The 26,118-nt window shown below is 56.4% G+C and overlaps 2 protein-coding genes across 6 annotated transcripts; one reads left to right on the forward strand and one right to left on the reverse strand.

Moving 5' to 3' along the window:
• Window positions 1–72: 72 nt before the first annotated feature.
• CC2D1A (coiled-coil and C2 domain containing 1A) lies at window positions 73–18,403 on the forward strand. 3 transcript variants are annotated; one of them, XM_049877104.1, is made up of 30 exons: window positions 73–350; window positions 2,677–2,812; window positions 3,813–3,934; window positions 4,030–4,095; window positions 4,363–4,497; window positions 4,590–4,824; window positions 4,943–4,981; window positions 7,936–8,060; window positions 8,374–8,446; window positions 8,609–8,680; window positions 8,773–8,903; window positions 8,980–9,052; window positions 9,717–9,850; window positions 10,204–10,315; window positions 10,398–10,570; window positions 12,457–12,579; window positions 12,662–12,720; window positions 12,827–12,943; window positions 14,815–14,888; window positions 14,963–15,021; window positions 15,141–15,192; window positions 15,296–15,395; window positions 15,485–15,575; window positions 15,868–16,005; window positions 16,090–16,154; window positions 16,763–16,826; window positions 16,917–17,043; window positions 17,325–17,401; window positions 17,481–17,528; window positions 17,606–18,403. In XM_049877104.1, the coding sequence occupies exons 1-30, from the start codon at window positions 300–302 to the stop codon at window positions 17,624–17,626; spliced, it is 2,892 nt and encodes a 963-aa protein (XP_049733061.1). In that variant the 5' UTR covers window positions 73–299; the 3' UTR covers window positions 17,627–18,403. The 3 variants fall into 3 exon arrangements, with proteins under 3 accessions (XP_049733061.1, XP_049733060.1, XP_049733062.1); XM_049877103.1 differs by having other exon boundaries at window positions 10,201–10,315; window positions 17,606–18,402; XM_049877105.1 differs by having other exon boundaries at window positions 10,201–10,315; window positions 16,093–16,154; window positions 17,606–18,402.
• Window positions 18,404–18,698: 295 nt separating this feature from the next.
• On the reverse strand, window positions 18,699–24,122 carry PODNL1 (podocan like 1). Of its 3 annotated transcripts, none has more exons than XM_049877130.1 (10): window positions 24,034–24,122; window positions 23,615–23,836; window positions 22,741–22,834; window positions 22,342–22,406; window positions 22,115–22,224; window positions 21,602–21,758; window positions 21,028–21,143; window positions 19,979–20,636; window positions 19,291–19,439; window positions 18,699–19,189 (listed from the first exon to the last, which is right to left on the reverse strand). In XM_049877130.1, the coding sequence occupies exons 2-10, from the start codon at window positions 23,810–23,812 to the stop codon at window positions 19,039–19,041; spliced, it is 1,698 nt and encodes a 565-aa protein (XP_049733087.1). In that variant the 5' UTR covers window positions 23,813–23,836; window positions 24,034–24,122; the 3' UTR covers window positions 18,699–19,038. The 3 variants fall into 3 exon arrangements, with proteins under 3 accessions (XP_049733087.1, XP_049733085.1, XP_049733088.1); XM_049877128.1 differs by having other exon boundaries at window positions 24,006–24,104; XM_049877131.1 differs by lacking the exon at window positions 18,699–19,189 and having other exon boundaries at window positions 19,298–19,396; window positions 24,006–24,104.
• Between the last annotated feature and the right edge of the window lie 1,996 nt (window positions 24,123–26,118).

The following is a 26,118-nucleotide window of genomic DNA, read 5'->3' on the forward strand; positions in this document are numbered from 1 at the left end:
CGGCGTATCCTGCGGCCCCTGCGCATACTCCCCCGCGCGCTGCCTGCCGGGAGTTGTAGTTCGGCACGGCGGGCCAGGCGAGTCCAGTAGTACAGGCGCCGGTACCGCGGCGCCGGAGGGCCGAAGCGGAAGTCGGGCGGCCACACCGAGGGGCGAGAGCGCAGGGGCGGTGATCGCGGGGTGACGAGCGAGGGGCGCGGAGCTCCGGGAAGGGCGCGTGCGCGGGGACAGACCCTCGGGGGAGAAGGCAGGGCAAGGCCGGACGCGGGGGCCGGTGGTCTGGGCACCCAGCTTAGAAGATGCACAAGAGGAAGGGACCCCCAGCTCGAGGCGCCGCCACCGCCCGCCAGGTGAGCCTGCGCCCTATGGCCCCGCCGGGGGGGTCGCTCCCGAACCCGGTCACACGCACAGGGAAGGGACCCACCCTCAGGGAGCCCGATTCCCGCTCCCTTGGTGAGCCCCATCCCCGCCCCCCCAGGTGAGGCTAAGCACCCCTTGTCGCCAAAGTCCCACCTGCTGGCTCCGACCTCCCAGCTGTGCCGCTCCACCCCCTACCCCCTGGCTGGAGCCACCTGTTGCTGCAGCTGCTCCAGTCGGGAAAGGGCAGGCATGGGACCTGGGGTAGTAAGGACAGTAACTGCTCCCCCTCGGTCTCTGTGCGCCTGGATCTCTCTTATCAGCCTGGCCAGGACATGACTTATTTTATCCCCACTGTACAGATGAGGACACTGAGGCCCAGAGAAGTATCTGGGACTTGTCCAAGGTCGTAGGGATTAACAGCTTGGTCAGAGCTAAGTGCAAATCCTGAGCTGCCGCCCCAGTCTCCCTTCCTCATCTTCTTGTCCTGGGCACCCACAGAGTTTGATTTTTCTTAGCTTTGATGGAGGGGGAAACCCTGGTGGCACAGTGGTTAAGTGCTACAGCTGCTAACCAAAGGGTGGGCAGTTCAAATCCTCCAGGCGCTCCTTGGAAACTCTATGGGGCAGTTCTACTCTGTCCTATATAGTCGCTATGAGTCGGAATCGACTTGACCACAGTGGGTTTGGTTTGGGTTTGGTTGATGGAGGGAGCCAGGGAATGACTAAGTACCTAGGCATTAGGGGCAGGTGTTCCTGAATTTCCCTCCTGGCCTCTGCACACTGGATGTGTCTTCAGAGCTGTGCACCTCAGTTTTCTCATCTGTGAAATGGAGATCCTATAAGTTCCTACATCACAAGACAGTTGTGAAGGTTCATTGAGATAATTTATGGAAAGTGGTAGAACATAGCACTCAGTGAACGTCATCATCGTTGTTATTACTGTTGTTGTTAGCTACCGGTCAAGTTGGCCCCTGCATCATGGCGACCCCATGTACAAGGGAACCAGACGCTGCCTGGTCCTGCGCCATCCTCATGATTGGTTGTGGATTAGACCATTGTGACCCATAAGGTTTTCATTGGCCGATTTTTGGAAGTAAATTACCAGGCCTTTCCTTCTAGCCTGGAAGCTCTGCTGAAACCTGTTCAGCATCACAGTAACACACAAGCCTCCACCAACAGACAGTTTGTGGTTGTGCGTGAGGTACATCAGATGGGAATTGAACCTGGTCTCCTGCGGGGAAGGCAAAAATTCTACCACTGAACCACTAAAAAACTACTGCCTCATTATTACTATTAAATCTCCCCAAAACCAAACCTGTTGCCATCAAGTCCATTCCGACTCATAGTGACCCTATAGGACAGAGTAGAACTGCCCCGTAGAGCTTCCAAGAAGTGACTGGTAGATTCGAACTGCCGATCTTTTGGTTAGCAGCCAAGCTTTTAACCACTGTGCCACCAGGGCCCCTGCAGCGGTGTATACTTGCTGATATTGGGCCATTCTTGACCAAAAGGCAATTTTGTTTTTTTAATTCGTATTTTGTTTTTTAATTCTTTTTTATTATTGTTGTTGAGGGCATACACAGCAGAACACACACCAATTCGACAATTTCTACATGTACAATTTGGTGACATTGATTACATTCTTCGAGTTGTGCAACCATTCTCACCCTCCTTTCTGAGTTGTTCCTCCCTCATTAACATAAACTCACTGCCTCCTAAGTTTCCGATTTAGTCTTTCCCGTTCCCATTGTCCGTTTGATCCCATATAGATAGAACTTAAAACCAAAGAGCAATGTCACATAGTTCAGTCTAATATTATCACGTCATCGTAGGACATTTACCAGGACATGGAAGATGGGTTTGTTACATAGCAGTGTCTCTGCTTTGAACTTCTACATTGTTGTTAAGGTTTCCGATTGCCCTTGGAGGCTCAGATCTCCCAGCCTGGCCCCTCTGCTGAGGATGTTGGAAGGAAAAGCTCATTGCTGTGCAGAGTGGCTTTGTCTTGCATAGAGTGTGGGGCCAGCTTTTCCTACCGAACATGTCTAGCAGCGTGTGACAGGCGTGAGCTCTAGCAGGGAGCTGGGTCTCTCCGCCTGCCCTTTGCCCTGTTTTGATTTGTGCCAGCGGGCTTGGCCTGTTGCAGGACACCTGCTTCATTCTGGGGCCGTCCTAGCCTCCTGGAATTCCCTGGGAATGGCTTTCCCCATGAGGCCTAGGCTCCTTTTCTCCTGAGAGGACTGTGGGCCCATCCTGGCTGCCTCTGACCGGATGGGCTCCATCGTAAGATCTGACAGGACCCTCACTGTTCCTGCAGCTGGGCCTGCTGGTTGACCTCTCCCCAGATGGCCTGATGATCCCTGAGGATGGAGTTAATGATGAGGAACTGGAGGCCGAGTTCTTGGCCTTGGTGGAGGGCCAGCCCCCAGCCCTGGAGAAGCTCAAAGGCAAAGGTGAGATGCTCACACACACCCCAAATGTTTTCTGAGCTCCCGCTGTGGGCTGGCTCGGAACTGGGTACAGGGGAGATGGGGGAGAAAGAGAAGGCCCCTTCCCTCCTGGAGCCCACGGTCTGGGTAAGAGGCTAAACAGTTGACTTGGGACTGAAATGATTGTTTGAATCCCACTTCCTGGCTCTGTGACTTGGCAAGTCATATCACTTGGGTAGGGCTTGATTCCCTGGCTGTAAAATGAGAATAATAGGTGCACTTACATCACCAAGAGTCAACCTTCCCGTGTTTCGTAAAGCACTTCCCACAGGGCTGGCACACGGTCAGCTAATGTTTCATCAGTGTGAACCTCCGAGCTGCTGTCCTGTGATCAGGCCTGGAATGGGAGAGCCGGGAACCCTGAGGGAGATCTATGAGTCGGGTGGGACACTGGGAGAGGCATCCATGATGGGGAGGGCAGGTGAAGAATTGGGAGCTTTTCCAGGAGGGGTTACAGCAAGTGTAAAGACCTGGGGGTGGATGGGAACACAGCAGGGGTCAGGGGACAGTAGAGCAGCCTGATGGAGCTGGAGCCCAGAGGACACACAGAGCCTTTAAAGGCTTCAGTTCTGCCCTGTGTGATCCTAAGAGCTTTATGTACCTTCAGGCTCCATGACCTACCTGTGAGGGAGAAACTGTTGTTATCCCCATCTAGCAGATGGGGAGACTGAGGCCCAGAGAGGTGAAGTAACTTGCCCAAGGTCCTGTAGCTAGAAAATTGCAGAGCCAGGGTTCAAACTCAGGCAGGCTGGCCCCAGAACTGAGGCATTATAAGGAGATGAGGTTGTTGAAGTCAACGGGGGTGGAGTAATGTAGGGGTAAGAGTGGGCCACCAGAGAAGGGCAGGAAAGGGGACGTGCTGTCCCGACTGCCTGCTGACCTCTTCTGCGGGCCGTGGGTGACTGGGATGAGAGGTGGGGCCTCCGGAAGGATCTGACCCAGCTGGGGCCTCCCCTGCTGCCAGGGCCTCTGCCCATGGAGGCCATTGAGAAGATGGCGAGCCTGTGCATGAGAGACTTGGACGAGGAGGAGGAGGAGGAGGAGGGGACTGATGAGGACGATGTGGAGGCTGATGATGACCTGCTGGTAAGTGGCTGGGCTGGGCTGGGCAGGGTGGGGCTTTGCTTTCCCGTACCCTGTCTGGTGGGCCCTCACGCCTCCACCATGGTGTGTCCCTCCAGGCGGAACTGAATGAGGTCCTTGGAGAGGAGCAGAAGGCTTTGGAGTCCCAGCCTCCTTCGGCCCAGGTACATCTCTGACGACCCTGCTCCTTTGAACCAGACACCACGGACAGCCTGAGGTTCAGGGCCTATCCTTGCCTCTCCTCGTCATGTGACCTCTGAGCCTCAGTTCCCTCTGCCAGGAAACAGGGACAATGATTTCTCTCCTGCCAGGGTTGCGGGGATGGCCCAGGATGGAAATGCATAGAGCTGTCGCCCTGTTAGCACATGGTGGGGCTGGTGGGGGCGGCCCAAGTAGGGTCACACCCAGGCCGTGCCCGTTTCCTCTCATAGCCACAGCCCACAGCCCCCAGCCCAGGGATGGAGGCCACCCTGCAGGAGAGACTAGCCCTCTACCAGACAGCAATCGAAAGTGCTCGGCAAGCCGGAGATGGTGCCAAGATGCGGCGCTATGACAGGGGCCTTAAGGTGAGCGGCCAGAGGGATGGCTGTCGGGACCCTCCCTCAGCCCCGTGCCCAGCTCTGGGCTTCTCCAACACCCATACTCACGCCTCCTCCAGACACTCGAAAACCTGCTGGCCTCCGTCCGGAAGGGCAATGCCATCGACGAAGGGGACATCCCACCACTGGTGGCTGTGGGCCGAAGCCTGGCAGCCATGCCCAGCCACACCCCTGTGCCCACCCAGCCAGCCCCTGTGAACCTACCTGCCCCGGAGCCCAGGGTGAACGTGCAGGGTCCTCCTCCCACTGCCCCAGCCTCGTCCCCTGGCTCAGCAAAGCCCCAGCTGCCCCCAGGTAGGCTGCAGGGCAGGGCTGGGCTGGCAGTGGTGTTGGGATGGGGTATTCAGCTGGTAGCCTCCTCTGCGGGTGTACAGCCATGGACAGCTGTTAACTATTCAAACGCCCCTTCTAGGTCCTCATGCTCCTGGAGTTCCTGAAGCCTCTCCAAGAGGTATGCACCATATAAAGTTTTTTTGTTTTTGTTTTTAGTAATTTTTTTTTGTTTTCAGTGAAAGTTTACACAGCAAATTAGGTTCCCATTTGATCATTTCTACACAAATTGTTCAGTGACATTAGTTACATTTTTCACAATGTGTCAACATTTTTTTTAATTGCATTATGGTTCTGTTTCCAGGACTCTAGTTTCCCTGCCCCGTTATTTTCTCATCTTTGCTTTAGAGTAATTGTTGACCTTTTGGTCGCATAATGATGGTTTTTTAATGGAGTACTATACCCACGGATGGAAACCCTGGTGGCGTAGTGGTTAAGAGCTGTGGCTGCTAACCAAAAGGTCAGGGGTTCGAATTCACCAGGCGCTCCTTGGATACCATTTTTTTTTTTCAACAGGTACTCACGGATAATATTCTTTACTTTGTGTGCCAGTCTGTTATTTTGCTGAAAGGTAATTTCAGTGGATGGTTTTTGTTTAAGGTTTAACAAGTACCTCAGGGTGATAGCCTCAGGGAGTCCTCTAGTCTCAACTTGTCCAGTAAGTCCGGACTTTTTTAAGAATTTGAGTTCTGTTCCTTGTTTTTCTCTCATTCTACCAGGGTCCATCTATTGTGCCCCTGATTAGAATGGTCAATGGTGGTAGCTGGGCACTATCTAGTTCTTCTGGTTTCAGAGTAGTTGAGGCTGTGGCTCACGTAGGCTACTAGCCCTGTAGACTTGTTTCTTCTCTGAGACTTTGGTTTCCTTCTTTGTCTTGCTCCTGACGAGTAGAGACTGATTAAAAAAAAAACAAAAAACTAGTTGTATCTTAATGGCTGCTTGCAAGCTTTTAAGACCCCAGACACTACTCACCTCACTAGAATGCAGAACACACGAGTTTTAAGTCAGCAATTCCCAGGCCTCAGCTTCTCTTCTAAAGCTCATCTGTTCAAGAAGGCACCTCCCACGAGGTTTTCCTTCCCAGTCTCCCATTTTCCGATCACCCTCCTCCCACCTTAGGGAAGAAAGGCCCACCGCCCTCCATTCTAGAACCTGAGCAGGAACCAAAGAGACAACTCAAACATTGGCATGGGGTTGAAACAGTGACCACTGGGTCACAAAATTCTCTTGCACCCGGGCTGGTTTCTAAGCAGTTGTTTTGGCAAAGTTCAAGGTGGACTGTTTTTCAGCACAGTCACCTGAAACCCTCAGCTGAAATCACCAACAATTTTTCACGGTGGGGTTTTAGGCAGAGAGCTTGGCAGGAGTTCACAGAAGCACCTAGTGCGACTCATGTGTATTCCCACTTGCTTGTTGGTGTGAACTGGGTTTCTCAACACTTCACAAAAGACAAGTAGAAAAAGAGTGAGCAGGGCACTGAGCTGATGGGTGGGGAGGACCCAGCCCCAATAGGATCTGCAAGAGGTGTATCCCTAGTCAAACCCAGATGTACAGAAATTCTTTTCTGACCATCACCCTTCACGAAAGATTACGCAGGTCTGGGAAAAATGATAACACACGTGAGGAATGTGCTTCTTAGTTCGATCTTGTAAATGGACCAGATGGGCAACACCTGTCCAAAACCAAAGACGAGAAGGCAGGAGGGGACAGGAAAACGGGGCAAGTGAAAACAGGGAAGCTGGGGTGGAGAAGGGGAGAGTGTTGACATATCATGGGAATTGCAGCCGATATCACAAAACAATTTGTTTATAAACTGTTGAATGAGAGACTAATTTGCTCTGTGAACTTTCACCTAAAGGAAAAAAAAAAAAAAAAAATTGATACGTGTATGTTTCATTCAGTGGCTTGCTAGGAACAATTGTAACAATAATTCAGCCCAGAAGAGGTGGTTTTTTTTAACGTTGAGAGATTAGTAATCACAGGAAATAAAACCAATTAAATGTCAAGGTGTTTTCCTTCAACCTCCAGACACCTTTTAGGGAGAGTCCATCTAGATTTAAAGCAATAGGTCCAGTTGGCCATCTGAAAAAGTGCGGTGCAGAATGCGCTTTCCAGATATTGGGGACCCGAGGGGGAGGCGTATGTACTGTACTTTGGTTTTTTAGACTAACCGTTGTGCCTGTTATTTTACATATTAGAAATACTGTTTCCAAAAACATATCAAGCGTATCATTTGAAAATATAACTAACACACTCTTTAAAAATCACCTAACCCCACTTGTCCCAACTTGGCAGACATGCAGACGTGCTGTGTGAATGTGTTTTGGTTGCACCAATGTACGATCCAAAAACCAAACCTTTGAGTCGATTCCGACTCATAGTGACCCTGTAGGGCAAAGTAGAACTGCCCCATAGGGTTTCCAAGGAGTGGTTGGTAGATTCGAACTGCCGACCTTTTGGTTAGCAGCTGTAGCTCTTAACCACTATGCCACCAGGGTTTCCATAAATATACGATAGGGTGGTCAAAAAAAGATTTTCAACCATACAAATATGTTAGAAGAAAATTCTATAGGGGGCATGGATGGAAAGAAGCGTTCAAGGAGAAAAAGACGTGACATCCCTGACTGCTAGCAGTGAGCTTGTGGATATATTTAGACGTGTGTTGGTGAGTTTCAACTCACCACGATACTTTAAAAGAGTGATGGAATGGCTTTATTTTCCAAATATCAATATTTTGCAGAGTGCCGGGAACGGCAAACTTTGCCACTTTTTACATTTAAGATGAAAAATTTTAGATGTCAACTTGACTATGTATAAGGAGACATAGAGTTTTCCAAAATTTTCTTGAGGGCAAAACAGTAGTGGCTCCAGAGTCTGCCAGGCTGGAGGTCGAATCTCAGCCCTGCCCTTTTCAGGCTGTGTGACCTTAAGGAAGCAGTGTCCCTGCTCTAATCCTCAGTTCTCTCATCTGTAAAATGGGCTTAAACAGTCTCGTTGGGAGAATTAAGTAGAAATGGTTTGTGCAGAGGACCTGGCCCAGCCTCTGCAGCCTCCTTGGTGCTATCCCCCTTCCAGGTCCCTGCAGCTCTGGCCCCCTGGCCCAGTTGCAGAGCCGGCAGCGTGAGTATAAGCTGGCTGCTCTCCAGGCCAAGCAGCAGGGAGATACTGCCGCCGCCGCCCGACTCTTCCGTGTGGCCAAGGTGTGTCCAGAATGACAGACAGGGTTGAAGGGAGAGGGCAGGATGGTTCCAGCATTGCATGGATACAAAGAACATGGGCTCTGGAGTTAGACCCAAATTTGAATCCTGGCTTGGTCACTTCCTACCTGTAGTTTGCTATGCCTCTTGGAGCCTCAAGTTTACCCACTCTGTGAAATGGCCATCAGTCTCAGAAGAGAATTGAGCGAGGTGGTGCAGGGAAGAGGCAGAAACTAGGCACCCTTTGCTGGGTGGCAAGGTGTGGGGGTTCTCCAACTGCAGCCCCCTCCCCTAATCTTCTCATTCTTTCTCCCAGAGCTTTGATGCCGTCTTGGAGGCCCTGAGCCGGGGGGAGCCTGTGGACCTGTCCCGCCTGCCCCCTTCACCTGGTGAGGACACCGCCCTGCCCACCTTCCAGGACTGCTCGAGGCCTTCACGAAGTTCTTCCTGATGCTGCTGCCCCCACTGGTCAGGCCCGGGGACTCTCTTGGGTCAGACCAGCCTGGAGGGGGGCGCCAACCAAGCCCCTGATTGGCCCTCTGTGCCCCCAGACCAACTGCCGACAGACTCACCATCACCACCTTCGCAGCCTCTGACTCCCACTACAGCGCCCTCGACACCAGGTAGGCTCCTGGGACCATCTGTGGTGGGCAGGCTGGGGCAACAGCATTTCCTCTTCCTGGGACTCTTAACCCTGCCTCCTGGCCCGGCCCAGAGGTGCCCCCACCCCCACGGACCCTCCTGGAGGCACTGGAGCAGCGAATGGAGCGGTACCGCGTGGCTGCAGCCCAGGCCAAGACCAAGGGGGACCAGCGGAAGGCTCGCATGCATGAGCGTATCGTCAAGGTGTGTGGGGGCCAGGGGGTGAGGAGGCAGCCCCTGGACACCTAGCCCGGGCAGCCTAACCCCTGTGTCCCTGCAGCAATACCAAGATGCTATCCGAGCCCACAAGGCTGGCCGAACCGTGGAGGTGGCAGAACTGCCCGTGCCCCCAGGTAGGCTCCGCCTAGCTCCCTCCCCTCAGCCTCAGAGCCTTTGCAGGTGCTGTTCCTTCCTGCTGTGCAAGCTCGGGGAGCCAATTGCTACATAGCGATTTTGCAACCTGGTTAAACTGTTATAGCTGAAATCAGTCATGGTGGGCGTATACACCATGGAAATTGGCAAGCAGTAAAAATCAGGGCCGTTTGTTGGAGTGCCAGTTCCCCACGTCCCCTCTGCCCCTCCCTTGTCTCTTTGCTCGACTCCCTCCTTCTCAGCCATCAGGCTCAGCTTAGCTGACCCTTTTCACGCTCCCCTCAGCCTCCCATGGGTCGAGACCTCCTCTGGGTTCTCAGAGCTGCCTGTGCACCCCCCATGAGAGTAAAAAATCAGGTCTCTCGTTAGCCTGGGAGCCCCTCCAGGTGAAGATCCAACCCCTGTGCCTCACATAGAGGAGGCATCAGGATGTGTTTGCTGGAGTCTGGTCAAAGCTTTAGGTCGGGAGAGGGAAGCTGAGAGGCATGAATGAGGTTAGGAATAGCCTGGTGTCCATACGGGACCAGCAGCAGCTCCTTGCTGGGATTTAAGTAGAATTAGAGGCCCAAAGTGCCTCAAGCGCAGGAGGCACCCATGTCTCCCGACATGGGTGCTCTCCTGACCAGGCCCCAACTGGCCGCCCAGGCTTTCCTCCCATCCAGGGTCTGGAGGCCACCGAGCCCACTCAGCAGAGCCTAGTGGGTGTCCTAGAGACTGCCATGAAGCTGGCCAATCAGGATGAAGGCCCAGAGGATGAAGAGGATGAGGAGCCTAAGAAGGTGTGAGGGGTCGGGGCCGCCGAAGTGGCAGCCAAGCAGAGCCTGGGAGTCCTGGCCTTGAGCTGGAAAGAGCCAGGCTCACATGCTGCCCCTGCCACTTGTGGCTTGTGTGGCTTGGGCCAGTCGTTTTACTCTATGAACCACAGTCTCTTCGTCTGTAAAGTGGGAGTGGTAATAGTCCCTTCTTCCCAGGGCTGTTGCAGATTCACAGAGAACAGGGCGCTACACTGTGTTAAGTGTCCTGAGACAGAAAGCAAGGTGGCTACTTTTGGCAATGTCCAGCCCTGGCCCTTTGGGGATGGGCTCATTGTAGGCACTGGAAAAGCTCTGACTTCCTCTCTGTCCCTCAGCAGTCCACCAGCCCTGCAGCCCCCATGGCCCAGCGCAAGGCTCCACCCTCAAGGGCACCAGCATCAGGACCAGCCCCAGCAGCCAAAGCAGCCCCCAAAGGCACGTCCACCAGAGGTAGGTGTGCCCTTCCTGCTCTAGCTGCCCTGTTGCCTGGCCGTGGACCAGGTAGCACTTACAGCAGCACCCATACCTGTAGCTCAGCAGCAGCTGGCCTTCCTGGAGAACCGCAAGAAGCAGCTCCTGCAGGCTGCACTGCGAGCAAAGCAGAAGAATGATGTGGAGGGCGCTAAGATGCACCTGCGCCAGGCCAAGGGGCTGGAGCCCATGCTGGAGGCCTCACGCAATGGGCTGCCCGTGGATATTGCCAAGGTGAAGCCCCTGGGGCTGCCGGACACGCTCAGGTGCCCGCAAGTCACATTCTAGCACTGAACAGCCAGGTGACCTGGAGTGTATGAGTCAGGGTCTGGATTAAGCTGCTGTGACAAATAGGCCCCCGAAGACAGTGGGTGAAACCAGACAGTTACGTTTCTTGTATGTAACACTCAAGGGAGTCTAGGCTCCACACTATGGGGCCCTCCAGGGCCCAGGCTCCTTCCATCTTGTTTCTCTGCCACTCCCCAAACAAAGTGTCATCATTGTCCACATAGTCAAAGCAAATCGCTGCCCTGTCTGCATCCAGCCTGTGGGAAGGGGTGAAAGAGAGAAACGGCAAGCAGTTTCTTTTTAAGGAAGTATGGAGTTGCCATCGCTTCATTTCATCTCCCATTGGTCAGAACTGAGTTACGTGGCTACACCTAGCTGCAAGGGAGGCTGGGCCATGTAGTCTCTTGCTGGGTTGCCGAGTGCCCAGCCAGACTCCATTACTAGGGAAAGGATGATCAGATTTAGGGGAGACAGTTAACAGATCCTACTGCATTGGGCAGGACCATTCATTCCCTCTGAGTGTCACATTCCTCCTTGGGGAAGTGGGGACAGAAATTCAGTGAGCTGGTGTGATGGAACAGCATCCGTGACAGGAAATATTTTTGGAGCACCTGCTATGTGCCCAGGAACCCTGGTGGTGCAGTGGTTAAAGTGGTTGACTGCCAGCTAAAAGGTTGGCGATTTGAGCCCACTATCGTGCTCCACTGGAGAAAGATGTGGCAGTCTGCTTCCATAAACATTTATAGCCTTGGAAACCCTATGGGGTGGTTCTGCTCTGACCTATAGGGTTGCTGTGAGTGAGAACTGACTCAATAGCAATGGGTTACTGTGTGCGTGACCCATGCCGGACACTGACGTTGTAACCTGGAACAAAACAGACAAGTACTCCCACCCTCATGGAGCAGGAGACAGCAAGAAACATGCGAGTAAAAATAGCTCCTTATAGTTACCCACAAAGCCCTGTGCAATCTGACCCATCACCTCCCTGCCCTCCCTTCTCCACTTGCCCCCTTCCTCCCACCTCACCAGCCATCTGGCCTCCTCGCTGTCTTCAAACTCCAGGCATGCTCCAACCTCAGAGCCTTTGCACCTGCTGCTCCCTCAGCCTGAAATCCTGTTCTCTCGATCTCTGTCTAGCTCACCCCCTCCCCTCTTTAGGTCTCTGTTCAAATGTCACTGATCGGAGGCCTGCCCTGACATCCCCCCCATCTAAAATCCTTCCCTTTAACCTGGACTTCTCTACTCCCCCTCCGTCTTTATTTTTCGCTGGAGCATATATTATCTCCTGCTGTCTCTTACGAGGTCTCTGGGTGGTGCAAACGGTTTGTGCTTGACTACTAACCTAAAGGTTGGCAGGTCAAACCCACTCAGCAGTGCCATGGAAGAAAGGCCCGGCAGTCTGCTTCTGTAAAGATTATAGCCAAGAAAACCCTACGGAGCTCAGTTTTACTCTGTAACACATGGGGTCATCATGAGTTGGAATTGACTCGATAGCCACAGGTTTGGGCTTTTATTTTATTTTACTCTCTCCTATAACTTACTTCAGTTATATGTTATTCCTTTCTCCAAAGAGAATATGGCCCCCTCGATATCAGGGATTCTTTTCTCTTCTTCATGCTGTGTCCCCAACCCCAGCACAGGGCCTAGCACACAGGAGGAGCTCCACCCATGACTTCTTGGGTGACCGTAGGGTTGGCTCAGTGTTTCGGATGATTGGAAGTACCAGGTAGAAGGAGCAGAAGCAGGGCTGCAGGGGTGCTCAGGGGGGCCTCTCCAGGAGGAATGACATCCGAAGAGCCCAGGGTTGGCCCTATGAGCCTCCTCCTCCCCAGGTGCCGCCTGCCCCAGTCAACAAAGATGACTTCACCCTGGTCCAGCGGCCTGGCCCGGGTCTATCTCAGGAGGCTGCCCGGCGCTACGGTGAGCTCACCAAACTGATACGGCAGCAGCATGAGGTAAGTGGGGCCCCCAGCCTGGGTCAGCCGGCCCCCTTGGGGCACAGCCCCCTAAGCCGCCCCTTAATGTCTTCTCTCCTAGATGTGCCTAAACCACTCTAACCAGTTCACCCACCTGGGCAACATCGCTGAAATCAGCAAGTGAGTGTCCTCTACCCCACCCTGCCAATGGCTTCACTCCAGCCTGCCCTGGGACCAGGGAGCCATCCCCTCACTGCAGGCCTGAGCAGGGCCCTCTGGTTTGCAGGTTTGAGAAGCTGGCAGAGGACTGTAAACGGAGCATGGACACTCTGAAGCAGGCCTTCGCCCGGGGTCTCCCCACACCTGTTGCCCGCTTTGAGCAGAGGACCTTCAGTGTCATCAAGTAACGCTCTGATGCCCCCGGCCTGGGTGCCGCTCTGGGGTAGGGGTGGGGGCTGCGTTGCCCGGAAACTGGCAGAGGGACTTGCCCCAGGAGTAGAGTTTGGGTGAGTGGTGGGAGCAGAGCACGTGCAAGGGTCCTGAGGCAGGTGTGCAACATGGGTGAAGGCTGGTGAGGTGGTGCTGACAGTGACAACATTCGAAAACGGGGAAGATCCAGCCAGTGAGTGACAATGTTCCGTGCCCCGGGGGCCTGGGGAGCCCACGGGAGACTGGAAATGTGGGCTAGTCTTGGTGCTTGTGGGTCATGCTCTTTTTATCAGGGTGTCCCAGAGAAACAGAACCAATAGGACGTATTCATACATGCTAACACACACACATATACACACACAGAGACTTAACAAGTTGCCTCACGAGATTGTGGGAGCTGGCAAGTTCAAAATCCAGAAGTCACAGGCAACAGGCTGGAAAGCCTGACAGTCTTGTGTCCCGATTGGTAGACCGGGGAGCAGGCTGGAAACTCACAGAATCCTTCTCCCTTGGGAATCCTTTCTGGAGTCAACTGATTGTCAGTGTTAACCATATCAAGAAAATGCCTGCACCTAGACAGTGGAGCCCTGGTGGCATAGTGGTTAAGAGCTCAGCTGCTAACGCAAAGATTGGCAGTTCAGGTCCACCAGCTGCTCCTTGGAAACTCTATGGGGCAGTTCTACTCTGTTCTGTAGGGTCGCTATGAGTTGGAATTGACTCCATGGCAGCAGGTTTTTAGACAGAGTTTGACCAAACAACCAGCCACCAAAGATGATCCACACTGGCACATGAAATTAACCAGCATACTCTTGTTAAATCTTTGCCACAGTGTGAGGAGTTCGATGGGGTGTCCCACTTTTCGATGAGGCTAGGTGTGGCCACTTGCCCTCCAGTGTTTGCCCAGCATACCTAGGGTAATCCACACCCCTACCCTGGCTCCCAGTATCCTCTAGGCTTGGCTCCCAACTCCTCATCTTCCTGCACTGTCCCTGCTTTACATGGCTCCAAGCACATGCCAAGCATGTTCCCACGTCAGGGCCTTTGCACCTGCTGGCTCCTCTGCCCAGACCTTCCTTCCCTGGTCTCTAGGTGGCTGTTCCTTCCTGACACCCAGAGGCATCTCCAGTGTCATCCCTCTGGAAGGCCCCTCCTAGCCACGTCCCTCGGGCAGCCCCTCCTGAGCTTGCTCCATCCATCCCCTATATTAATTCTCTGCAGAGGTGCCCACAGCATCTGAGCCTTTTTTTTTTTTTTTTTCCTACCATGTGTTCACTGGTCACCTCCTCACTGAGCTAGATTGGGCTCCATGAGTACCGAGATGGGGCCTGTGCCATCCCCATCTGTGAGGGCCCTGTCTGGCACATAGCAGGGGCACAAGAGATATTGTTAAGCATAAAGGGCAGGTACCCTGGCAGTGAGGGCACTGGTTGGCGCATTAAAAAAAAAAAAAACTAAACCCATTGCCATGAAGTCCATTCCGACTCATAGCGACCCTATAGGACAGAGTAGAACTGCCCCATAGGGTTTTCAAGGAGCAGCTGGTGGATTCTAACTGCTGACCTTTTGGTTAGCAGCCCAGCTCTGCACTACCAGGGCTTCGGCTGGTGTATAGTAGGTACCAAATAAATACGTGCAGACTGAAAAAAGGACCCAAAACTTAGCCAGTGGCCAAACTGGACAGAAAGCTCTATTCTGTCTGATTCCAAAATTGAAGCCAAGGAGCCGAGACACACCCAAAGGCCAGGGTGGGGCTTGTCCCCGACCCCTCTCTCACCCCAAAGGAAAAGAAGGTGGGTGGGCAGTAGGGCTGAGGTACCTCTGTCTCCCCACCTGCCCGCCTGGAAGGATCTTCCCTGACCTCAGCAGCAACGACATGCTTCTGTTCATCGTGAAGGGCATCAACTTGCCCACACCCCCAGGTGAGAGGGCAGCTGGCCGGGGTCAGGGCCTTGGGGACCATGACTGCCCAGCTCTGAGCCTTGTTTGTCCACAGGGCTCTCCCCCGGGGACCTGGATGTTTTCGTTCGGTTTGACTTCCCCTATCCCAATGTGGTAGGTGGGGAACTGCAAAGGGGAGGGCTCAAGCCCCAGTGAGCTGGCAGGTGTGTGGGACAGGGGTCCATGGCCAGGCCCTAGGCCCTTGAGCTTCCCTGCCTCCTGTCTGATCACAGGAAGAAGCTCAGAAAGACAAGACCAGTGTGATCAAGAGCACAGATTCCCCAGGTAGGCCACAGCAAGGGCCCCCTTCTGCCTCATGAACAGAACCTGAGATCACAGCCTGGCCTGTCCCCAACTTCCTCTCGCCCCGCCCTCTTTCCCTGGCCAGAGTTCAAGGAGCAGTTCAAACTCTGCATCAACCGTGGCCACCGTGGCTTCAGAAGGGCCATCCAGACCAAAGGCATCAAGTTCGAAGTGGTCCACAAGGGGTGAGCCAGGGCCACAGGTGTTGGGTGGGCTCTAGGGAAGGGGGAGCTGCCCTGGGTCAGCCAACCTGTGTCCCCGCCAACACACACAGGGGCCTGTTCAAGAACGACCGGGTCCTGGGCACAGCCCAGCTGAAGCTGGACACCCTGGAGACTACATGTGAGGTCCGGGAGATCATTGAGGTACGAGATGGACATTCATCTGAACACTCTGGTACGGCCATGCCACTCATGGCATTCGAACACCTGCCCTGAGTCCCTCCGGGGACCCCCTCTGGGAGCCCCAGGCCACCCCACAGCCAGCACTAAATAACTCCGTTCCCTCTATTCCAGACATCGTTCTTTATAACAGATTAGTGTCTCAGCCAAACTCTTGGGTTCATATTTTTGAAATCTCCCTGGTTCTCTCAGATTCTGGCACCGGGCCTTTGGCCACTGCCACTTTCCACCAGCACCTCCCCTGGCCCCCACCTAGGTTCTGGACGGCCGCCGGCCCACTGGGGGAAGGCTGGAGGTGATGGTCCGGATTCGGGAGCCACTGACAGCCCAGCAGTTGGAGACGACAACTGAGAGGTGGCTGGTCATTGACCCCGTGCCGGTAGCTGTGCCCACGGTGAGACCACTGCCCATCTAGAAGCCCCACGGAGGAAGGCTTGGTTCAGAGGGGCCAGGACTCATGGGACTCTGTCCCCTGAAGCAGGTCACTGGGCCCAAAGGGAAGGCCCCTCCAGTGCCTGCCCCTTCGAGGGAGCCAGGGAACAGGTAGGTGACTGGGCCAGACCTTCTCAGCCCCACCTGGACAGTTTCCAGCAGGCACAAGTGGGACCATGCCTCTTCCCTACTTCAAAACCTCTCCTGGCTCCCTTTCTTCTGGAGAATGCAGCTTAAATTCCTTAGCCTGATCTTTAAGACCCTTTGTGATCTGATCATTGTTGATATGTCCAACATTCCCTCTGCCTGCTTCCTCCTGTTGGTTCTTTGACATGCCTTGTTTTTGCTAGCCTCTGGGCTTCTCTGTGTTCCTCTGACCGGAACACCCCATCTCCCCACCCTTACTCCCTGTTTCTCTCCCCAACTGTTGCTCATCCTTTGGGTCCCAACTTGGTTGTTCCTTCTCCAGGAGCCCTCCAGGCTAGTCGGGGGCCTCCTCCAGGTCCCACAACAGCCTGAGCACCTGTCACAGCCCTAACTACTGGGTGTCACAGTTGCCTGGGCTTGTGACCCTCTTGCCCATGAAGTTGTGGGATCAGAAAACACCAGGGCAGCCTGGCTTGCTTCCCACTGTATCCCTGGTGGCCAGTGTCTCTGCTGAATTAACGGGGTTAGTCAGGGAGGCCCCTACAGCCTCTTATCACACCCCCGCCCTGCAGACCAGCCCGGCCCCTGCACAGCCTCAGTGTGCTGGCCTTCGACCAAGAGCGTCTGGAGCGGAAGGTGGGTTCCCACCCCACTGGGCTCTGCGGGGTGGGGTTGGGGGGTCTGCACGCCCAGGCAGGGCTCTCACAGCCCTCTCTGCACCTCCAGATCCTGGCCCTCAGGCAGGCACGGAGGCCGGTGCCCCCTGAGGTGGCCCAGCAGTACCAGGATATCATGCAGCGCAGCCAGTGGCAAAGGGCCCAGCTGGAGCAGGGGGGTGCAGGCATCCGGCGGGGTAGGGGCTCAGATTGGGGACAGTGGGGGAGGGGGATAGGGCAGGCATGGTGGGAGAAGGGGACAGGGTGGGCACGGTGGGGGAGGGGGATAGAGTGGACACAGTGGGGGAGGGGGATGGAGCAGGCACGGTGGGGGAAGGGGACAGGGCAGGCACAGTTGGGGGGATAGAGTGGACACAGTGGGGGAGGGGGATAGGGCAGGCATAGTGGGGGAGATAGGATGGGCACAGTGGGGAAGGGGAGAGGCAGCTGGGCTTCCCTGACCCCTCTCTGCCCTCAGAGTACATGGCTCAGCTGGAGAGGCAGCTGCAGTTCTACACGGAGGCCGCCCGGCGCCTGGGCAACGATGGCACTAGGGTGAGGCAGGGCAGGCAGGCAGGCCAGGTGGGCATGGGGCAGGGCTGCCAGGGTACCTGCTGACCACCCATCCCTACAGGAGGCTGCAAAGGAGGCGCTGTACAGGCGGAACCTGGTGGAGAGTGAGGTGAGGCTCGGGCGGCCGGGCCAGGTAGGGGCTGTGGCCCTGTCACCCTTCTCTGACCCCCGTGCCCTATCCCCCAGCTGCAGCGGCTCCAAAGGTGAGGGGCCGACAGGCGAGTGGCCCCAGCCCAGGGAGCAGCCCAGCAGCTGGGAGGAGCTGAGCGTGGCCCAGACCAAATGAGCAGACAATCATCGGACAATCAGCTCTTGGGACATGGATGTGGGGCCGTCACCTGCTGTGCCAGCCCAGGCCTAGTTAGCAGAGCCTCCCTGGCAGGGGGCATTGGGATGGTGCCTGGCTAGCTTGGCCCAGCACCCGGCACCCTGGGGACAGGCCTGGCTGGGTGGGCCCCAAAGAGCCCTGTTTGCACAGCCCTGGGTTGCCTGGCCCCTGGCCTGCCCTGAGGTAGGAGATGCCGGGACCAACGCTGGGGGCCCCTGCAAGCACTTTACTCCCTGTCCCTCCCCTGCCTTAACCTTCTGAAGCCTGCCCACACCCCAAAGAAGCCTCCGAGGTCACCTGTGCCCCAGCTGACTGCCCTGGCCCAGTTGGGCCCCCAGGACCAACCCTCGGAATAAACGGCTAGGGCCACATCCAGCCTAGCCTGTCCTGTCTTTGTTGTTCCAGCCCTCAGCGGCCGACCTGGGTTCTCCCTCACAGCCCTGAGCAGAGTGCGTCTGACCCAAGCACCTGCTGTGGGGATACGTGTAAGGGTCTATCATGGGGGCCTGTGGTCTTTGTTTCTGCGGCGGCTGGCCTTGGGCGCATCTGGATTCACATGTGGCTGGGTGGCATGTAGGGCCCCTGGGTGGTGCAAACAGTTCTTACTCTGCCTCTAATGGAAAGATCGGTGGTACAAACGTACCCAGTGGCACCAAGGAAGAAAGTCCTGGCAATATGCTTCCATAAATTATAGCCAAGAAAACCTTACAGAGCAGTTCCACTCTGACATGCGTGGCGTCACCGTGAGTTGGAATCAACTCAATGGTAATGGGTTTGGTTTTCTGGGTGGCAGGTTGGCAGGTGGTAGCCCCACAGTGTGACATAGGCTATGCCAGCACATGGGGCCCCTGGGGCCTGTATGTGTGGGTGGGTCAGGAGGACACGCACCCACCAGCCTCAGATTATAGCTCTGCTACTTGCTGGCTCCAGGGCCTGAAACAAATTACCAGATCCACTTAGCACTCCAGAGCCTCAGTATCCCCAGTTTCACACAGGAGTGGTGAAAGCCCTTGTAGCGAGGATTGTGAGGAGCCAGTGGGCATAGCCCTGGAAGGACGCCTGGCCCGTATGAGCACCCCAAAGGCTTAGGCTTTATTGTCATCTTCTGCGTGGGGGACACACACTTGGAGTGAGTCCTGTGTGCTCTTCAGCCATCCCCCAGCTCACTGTGTGGAGGCAGCACCCCACCCCCATCAGGCTGAGCCCCAGTCCCTGAGGCCTGGTAGAGCCAGGTGGAGGCCCCAGGTGGGTCTTGTCTTGTCAGTCCGTGGCCCAGAGGAGCCCCAGGGGCTCAGGGGCCACCTGCCCGGGGTCGACGTGGGGCCGTGGGCTGCAGCCGGACAAGGACCTGTTCCGGGTTACCCGCTGTGTCTACCACTCGAAGGTGTGGGAGGCCCAGGAAGGCCTCAGGTGCAATGCTCGTCATGTGAAGCCTGTTGGCCCTTGACAGAGAGGTGGGTGTGAGGGCTGGTTGGGGCCACAAACCCCATGACCCACCACCACTGCCCAGGCCCTTCCCTGCCCAGCTGGCTCCCCGGGGCACCTGAGGAAGAGGGCGCGCAGGCGCGGCGTGCTGGCGAAGGCCTCGGGGCCCACATGGCCAATCCGGTTGCCCTGCAGGTGCAGCTCTTCTAGGGCCTCGGGCAGGTCTGGTGGCACAAAGGACAGCTCGTTGTGGCTGAGGTCCAGCACCTGGTGAGGAGGCAAGATGGCACATGGTGGCCCCAAGCCTCTCCTGGGCCCTCCATGCCCAGCCTGGCTCTCTACCCCCTTCCCTCCATCCCCTTCTGTGGCTGCCAAATTTGGCCCCTCCACAGAGGTAACCAAGTCCCTCCTCAGTTCAGCCCTGCTCTGGAGTCATTGCAGAGATAGTGCCTTTTCACACCCTCAATGGTTTACTCCTCATCCTAACAGGACAGGACCTGTACCTGGCAACTCTGCAGGGCCTAGACCAGGGCCTGGCACCAGAGGAGCACCAGAACTCTATGGAATTGACAGGCAATGGCAACGTGACTCTCATTTGATCAGTTTGGTCAGAAAAAGCTAGAGACAGCAGTGCCCACTGGACTAGGCACCAGGGGACAGCGTGAACAAAGGCCTGGAGGCCGGGGCTGTCTCATTCACCCCACGGCTGGCACCCAGTAGAGCTTCTTTAGGATATCGCAGGGCCTGGGAGCTGCAGGGTCTGGGCAGGTGGAGGGGCTGCACAGTGTTCCTACCGCCATCCTGACCTTCAGGGCTTGCAGCTCGTGCCAGGTGCCAGGCTCGATGTTGCCGACCCGGAGCCGGTTGTGGGCCAGGCTGAGTTCCTGCAGCTGGTCCAGGCCGGCCAAAGACTCGGGCTCAAGGGCCCGCAGCTGGTTGCGCTGAAGTCGCAGGGCATGGAGGCTGGAGGGCAGGCCGACAGGCAGCTGGGTCAGCTGGTTGCCAGCCAGGTCAAGGCTGTGCAGGGCACTCAGTGGGCGGAAGGCCCGGTGGTGGATGCGGGCACTGACTAGGCGGTTGTAGGCCAGGTTGAGCTCAGCCAGCCCTCGCATGGCAGCCAGGTCGCGGGCACCCAGTGTGGCCACTTGGTTGTGGGACAGCACCAGGGCCCGCAGGTGGCGGGGCAGCTCCAGGGGCACGCGGTCCAACCCATTGCCATACAGGTGCAGTGTGTGCAGGCACCGCAGCGGCCGCAGAGCCCCCGGGGGCAGCCCCGTGCGCCCCAGCGCATTGTGCTGCAGCAGCAGATAGCGCAGGCCCCGTGCTCCCTGCAGCCGGGCCCCCTCCACCCGCCAGATGCGGTTGCGGCCCAGGTGCAGGATGGCCAGGGCCTGGGGGAGGCCGGTGGGCACCTCGGCCAACTGGTTGTGGGACAGGTCCAGGTACTCAAGGCTGTACAGCTTGCTGGCAGGAGAGAGGGCCTGGTGTTGGGCTCAGCACCCAGAAGTGGGGGCGGGCTGATTCTCTGGAAGGGTAGGTTGGGGCGTGGTCCTGAGACAGATCTAAGCTGCAGATTTCAACTTGGGGGTGGTGACTCAGCAGATGTTGGCAGAAGACAAACTCAGGGTAACCAGGGCAGATTGTGGCCCAAGGCTTAGATGTGGGGATGAACCTCTCCGAATGGCGGCTCTGACAACCGTGTCACAGGGTGACTGGGAACAAAGGACACTACAAGCCTGGCACACAGTAGGGGCTCACCAAATGAGTCTGGGCTAGGAGTCACACAAGGGAGGGAGCCTGAGGGTACAGGGTCCTGACCTCTGGATCCTTGCCCCCAGCCTGCCCCAGGGCCCACCTGAAGGTGGTATTATCCAGGCCACTGTCGGTCAGCCGGTTGTGCTGAAGGTAGAGCTCACGGAGCTGGGTCTGGCGGCTCAGGGCTCCTCGAGGCACCTTGGAGATGAGGTTGTCCTGGGGAGTAGGGGAGAGAGTAAAACTGAAGGGCTGAGACAGGGCATTCGGGAGCCATGGAAGGCTCTGGAGTCAGTATCATGGAGCTTGTCTTTAGCGAGGTGCTCAGTGGAAGAGAGTGGTAATTCTGACTGCTGGAATTCCAGGGGATGATTGGAAGGATAGTGTTTACAGGGGGCCAAGTGAGGAGGCAGAGAGGACTCCAAGAGAGGGTGGACAGAAGGGGACAGCCAAGGGCAAGGTGAAGGAGGGGAAGTGGGGAGGGATCACAAGGAACCTGAGTTGGAAATACAGGCCTGGTTTTCATCAGGGGAGAACTTCAGAGTGTGTATGTCCGCTTACTTTTGCACTAATAAAGTGCTGAGCACCGTGCCTGGATGTCACTGTCGTTAAATATGCTATGAGCCCCGGAGCCAAGTGGGGAGTGTGAGGAAGGGCCCCCTGCCCCCGGGTTGCACCTGCAGGTGGAGCCGCTCCAGTGAGGGCGGCAGGCTGGGCGGCAGGTAGCTGAGCCGGTTGCCCGAGAGGCTGAGGGTAGTGATGGCCTCAGAGCCGAGGAAGGCGTCAGGCGGCAGGCCCGCGTTGCTCAGCTGATTGTTGTGCAGGTATACAGACCTGAGGGAAGCCAGGCTCCAGCCACCAGCCTACCTTACCTCCCGCTACCCACACTCCAGTCCCCACTCCAGCCCAGGGCCTCCTTCAGGGTATGAGTGTGAGTGCAAGTGTGTGCTTGCGCGCTGTCTCCTCCTCAGGCTAGAGTTCTCCAGGACAGAGCATACAGGGCTCTCCTCAGATCCCACAGGGTGGGGCCATGCCTTCCTCAGATTCCCAGGGCAGGGCCTCCTCAGACCTCCTCCTCAGACTCCCAGGGTGGGCCCCCCCTCAGATCCTCAGGGCAGGGCCCCCCAGGGTGGGGCCATGATCCCAGAGGTTATCTGAAGCCTGGGGTCCTGGGCTGGGCCAGGGGCTACCTGAGCTCCGGCTTCTCCCCAAAGGTGAGTGGGAAGATCTCTGTCATTTGGTTGGCGGCCAGATCCGCAACACGGAGGGAGCGGGGCAGAAACTGGGGGGCCACCGATAGCTGCGGGAGCACAGCCCACTGGTCTTGGTGCCCCTCAGCCTCCACAGGTCACGCTGTGTGACCCCAGGCCAGGATATGCCCTCTCTGGGCTTGGCCCCAGGGGATAGGGGAGCTCACCTTGTTGTGGGCAACATAGATGTGCTGCAGCTGGGTGAGGGACTCAAAGGCTTCATCAGGCAGGCCTGGAGGTGGGGGCTAGTGAGGGAACCCTGGGCCTGGTGGGGCTGGGGGGCTGCGCCAATGCTCCCAGCTGCCCCAGGGCTCTAGCTGAATGCTGGTAGAAGCTCCTCTGTCACTCCCAGCCTGTGCTGCCCCTGCCCCCGCCCCGTCCCTGCTGAAAACCCACACTCCCCCCCCACCAGCCCCTGAGTTTCCACCCTACTCAGCAAAGGGCACTTCTGAGAAGTCAGCCACAGAACTGCCCACAGACCGGGGCTGGGGAGGGAGAGGGACGCTGGAACCTCCTGTCCCCCACATGCTGGGGAGGTGCCACCTCCTGTTCCCCTGTCCCCTCACCCTCAGAGGAGATGAGGTTATTGTGCAGACTGAGGGTCCGCAGGCCACTGAGGCGTGACAGCTCGTTGTAGGGGAGCTCCTGGAGCTGGTTATTCTACGAGACAGGAGTCGGGCATTCATACGCCTGATCCCATAACCCATCGCCCTCGATAAGCCCTCACTCTCAACTCCCCATCAGCCCAAACAAGCCAGGCCCCAACATCCCATCACCCCACCACAACCCCTAACACCCATTACCCCGATCCCAAACAACCCCATAAGCACCAACACATGGACCCCCAACACCCATCACTCCCACAGTCAACCCCAAATGCCTTGTCACCCTAGCCCCAAACAAACCCACAACCTTCAGTACTTGGATCCCAACATGCCACCACCACCAATCACGGTCAACCCCAATTCCCAACACTGCAACCCCAAACAACCCCATAACTGCCCTGATCTCAAACCCATAACCATCGAGACATGGAGTCCAACACCCCATCAACCCCTCAGTTGACCCCAAAGTCTAGTACCTTGACCTCAAACAACCCCATAACCACCAAGATGTTGACCCCAACAACCAACCACCACACAGTTGACCTCAATCCTGATCACCCTGACCCCAAACAACCTCATACCCACCAAGATGTGGACTCCAACACCCCATCACCCCCACAGTTCACCCCAATCTCTATCACTTCCCCTATCTCTATCCCAACAGTTCTCACCTCCCACACAGACCCCAACACTGTCACCAACACTGAATTCCATTGCTTCCCAGACCTTCACGGTCAACCTCTTTCCCTTAGCCCTGTCAATGCACCCCTGCACCCCAGCACCCTGTGCCCCATGCCTTGCATGCCGGGCCCCACTCTCCTGTGCCCAGGCCCACCTGCAGAGAGAGGTGCTGAGCCGTCCTGGTGATGTTGTCTGGGAACACTTGCAGGTCCAGGCCAGCGCAGTCCACGGTGTCTGCACGGGCGCAGGAGCAGCGTGGGGGGCAAGGCCGGGGCAAGGGCTGCGAGCTCTCCCCCAAGTGGGGGAAGGCAGCGTCCTCCATGCCGGGGGCCACTGGGGGGCCCAGCCACATCAGGAGCAGCAGCAGGATCAGCCACTGGAAGCAGAGGGACGGGTCAGCAGGCCCCTGGCTGGGCAGTGGGTTGCCATGGCGACGGTAGCATCCCGAATCAGGGGAGGGCCTGGGGGGGCAGGCATGGGTGCCAAGAGCAAGCTGGCAGAGCTGGGGGGGGGCAAGCCCCACCTTCAGTCCCTCCCCCCCTTACCATAGCCGGCCCCAGCTCTGCGTCTTGCCTGAACTGCCCACTAGGGCTCCCTAATGGAAACCAGGCGGTCACCTCCTGGAGCTTCTGCCGTGGCCACCACTGCCCCCATCTCTCAGCACAGCCCACCCCCTGGCCTGTTTTCCCAAGGGCTCAAGGGGCTGGTCTACCCCTGCCCCGCCCTGGGGAGGCCAGGCAGGCAGCCGAATAGGGTGGTAAGGACAGGCCAGCCCGGCCCCACAGCTCTCCTCAACACCCCCACCCCCAGCTCCTGCTTGCATAACCTCAGCCAGCCTGGGCTGGGCCACGGGAACAAGGAATGTTTGGGGAAAAGCTGAGATTCGCCCTGTCTGGTATTTGAGCTGACCACAGGAGAAGGATTGGGGATGGAGGAGTGGGGGAAGTTTCAGAGCACAGGAGAGTCTCTCAGGGGCAGGAGCTGGCAGTGAGGGGTCCAGGGAGGCCTGGGCTCAGCCTGCCAGCCCAGATGCCAGCCTGGGGTCTCTTGGCCAGGCCTACCATCCGGGCCCTCCTCCACTTTGCCAGCTGGCCTTGCTGGCAGCCAGAGTCCCCCCTCCTCAAATGGCTGTGGCCGCTGGGAGGGAAATTACATGTATGAAGGCACCAGCATGGTGGTTAAGGTTATGAGCTCGGTGCCAGCCTGCCTGGGTGTGAACCCTGCCACCTCTTTGGCCTCGGCGTCCCTCTCCAACCAGTGGGGTAATGGCTGTACTCACCTTCCAGGAGTGTAGTAGGATTAAAGGACACAATGCATCTGGAGTGTGCAGGACCATGCTTGGCACGTCCCAGGCCCTCAGCATCCAGAATGATGATGTGAGCAGTGCGCCAGGAAGCACAGCCTTTGCCAGTTTAAATCCCCTAGCTGTGCCACCTACCACTGGGGTGACTTCCCTGCCTGAACCTCAGCTTTCGCACACGTAAAACTGGGAGAACAGATGATGCTCCCTCAAAGGCCTGTCATAAGAGCAAAATGAGGTGATGCGTAGGAATTGTTAAGAACTGCACTAGCACCTCATGAGAGCCACGCTCGGGAGTGGCTGGTGCAGGGTGGGGCAGGCCAGGGCGGGGTGGGGCAGGGCAGTGGGCTGGATTGAGGTCAAGGTCCCCCAGAAACAGAGCTTGAGACAAGGATTGCGTGAGTTGATCTTGGAGAAAGCAACTATAGGGGAGCAGGGGAGTGCTACAGGAGACGGAGGCCAGGCAATAAACCGGTGAGTTATCAATATCAAAATGGTAATCAGCTTGTCACAGTTCGCCTGGAATTTTCTGGTTTTATCACTCAAAATCCCACATCCTTAGGGAAAAAAAAAAAACAAACCCAGTGCCGTCGAGTCGATTCCGACTCATAGCGACCCTATAGGACAGAATAGAACTGCCCCATAGAGTTTCAAAGGTGCACCTGGTGGATTCAAACTGCCGACTCTTTGCTTAGCAGCTGTAGCACTTACCCAGTGCACCACCAGGGTTTCCACATTCTCAGAAGCCCCTTAAAAACGAAAAAACCAAACCCATTGCCGTCGAGTTGATTCCAACTCATAGCAACCCTATAGGACAGAGTAGAACTACCCCATAGAGTTTCCAAGGAGTGGCTGGTGGATTTGAAAACTGTTGACCCTTTTGGTTAACAGCTGTAGCTCTCCATAGCTCTTAACCACTGTGCCACCAAGAAACCCTTTAGTCCTGGGCAAATCAATGGTTGCTCACTCTAGTTATAAAGCAAATTCCCACCGTGGACAACCAGGGCTTAATCCCACTGGGGAGCCTTGACAGACAGCATAGAACATGCACCTCAGAGTCATTCTACCTGAGGGGTCAGGGAGCTGAGGTATTGATCCAATGCCAGCCCATCAGTTATTGGTTGGGCTGCTCCTGAGCACTTTGAGTAGAGCAGATTCCAGTCCCAAAGAGATGCAGATACCTGAAGTTGGAGGTAGGCCAGGTGTGCCCCAATAGTGAGGCCCAAGGGTGCAAGGCAGGTTACAGACAGCACCTGCTACTGTGGGTCATGGGGTTGATGGTTATGGAATCAAACCATGGGGGGAGGTGGCAATGAAAGATGTCAGGGTGATGGAAATGGGATCGGAGGTTCAGGGTA

This window comes from Elephas maximus, chromosome 3 (assembly GCF_024166365.1).
Source record: "Elephas maximus indicus isolate mEleMax1 chromosome 3, mEleMax1 primary haplotype, whole genome shotgun sequence".
Classification (NCBI taxonomy): Eukaryota; Metazoa; Chordata; class Mammalia; order Proboscidea; family Elephantidae; genus Elephas; species Elephas maximus.

Coding starts and splice junctions, on each gene's coding strand:
- CC2D1A (XM_049877103.1), top strand. CDS start 300: ATGCACAAGAGGAAGGGACCCCCAGCTCGAGGCGCCGCCACCGCCCGC. Junction 8,904..8,979: donor TGCATGAGCGTATCGTCAAG/GTGTGTGGGGGC, acceptor GTGTCCCTGCAG/CAATACCAAGATGCTATCCG. Junction 12,944..14,814: donor AGGACCTTCAGTGTCATCAA/GTAACGCTCTGA, acceptor CCCGCCTGGAAG/GATCTTCCCTGACCTCAGCA.
- PODNL1 (XM_049877128.1), bottom strand. Junction 22,407..22,740: donor TAACCTCATCTCCTCTGAGG/GTGAGGGGACAG, acceptor CCCCACCTCCAG/GCCTGCCTGATGAAGCCTTT. Junction 19,190..19,290: donor CTGCGCGCCCTCTTCCTCAG/GTGCCCCGGGGA, acceptor CTCTCTGTCAAG/GGCCAACAGGCTTCACATGA.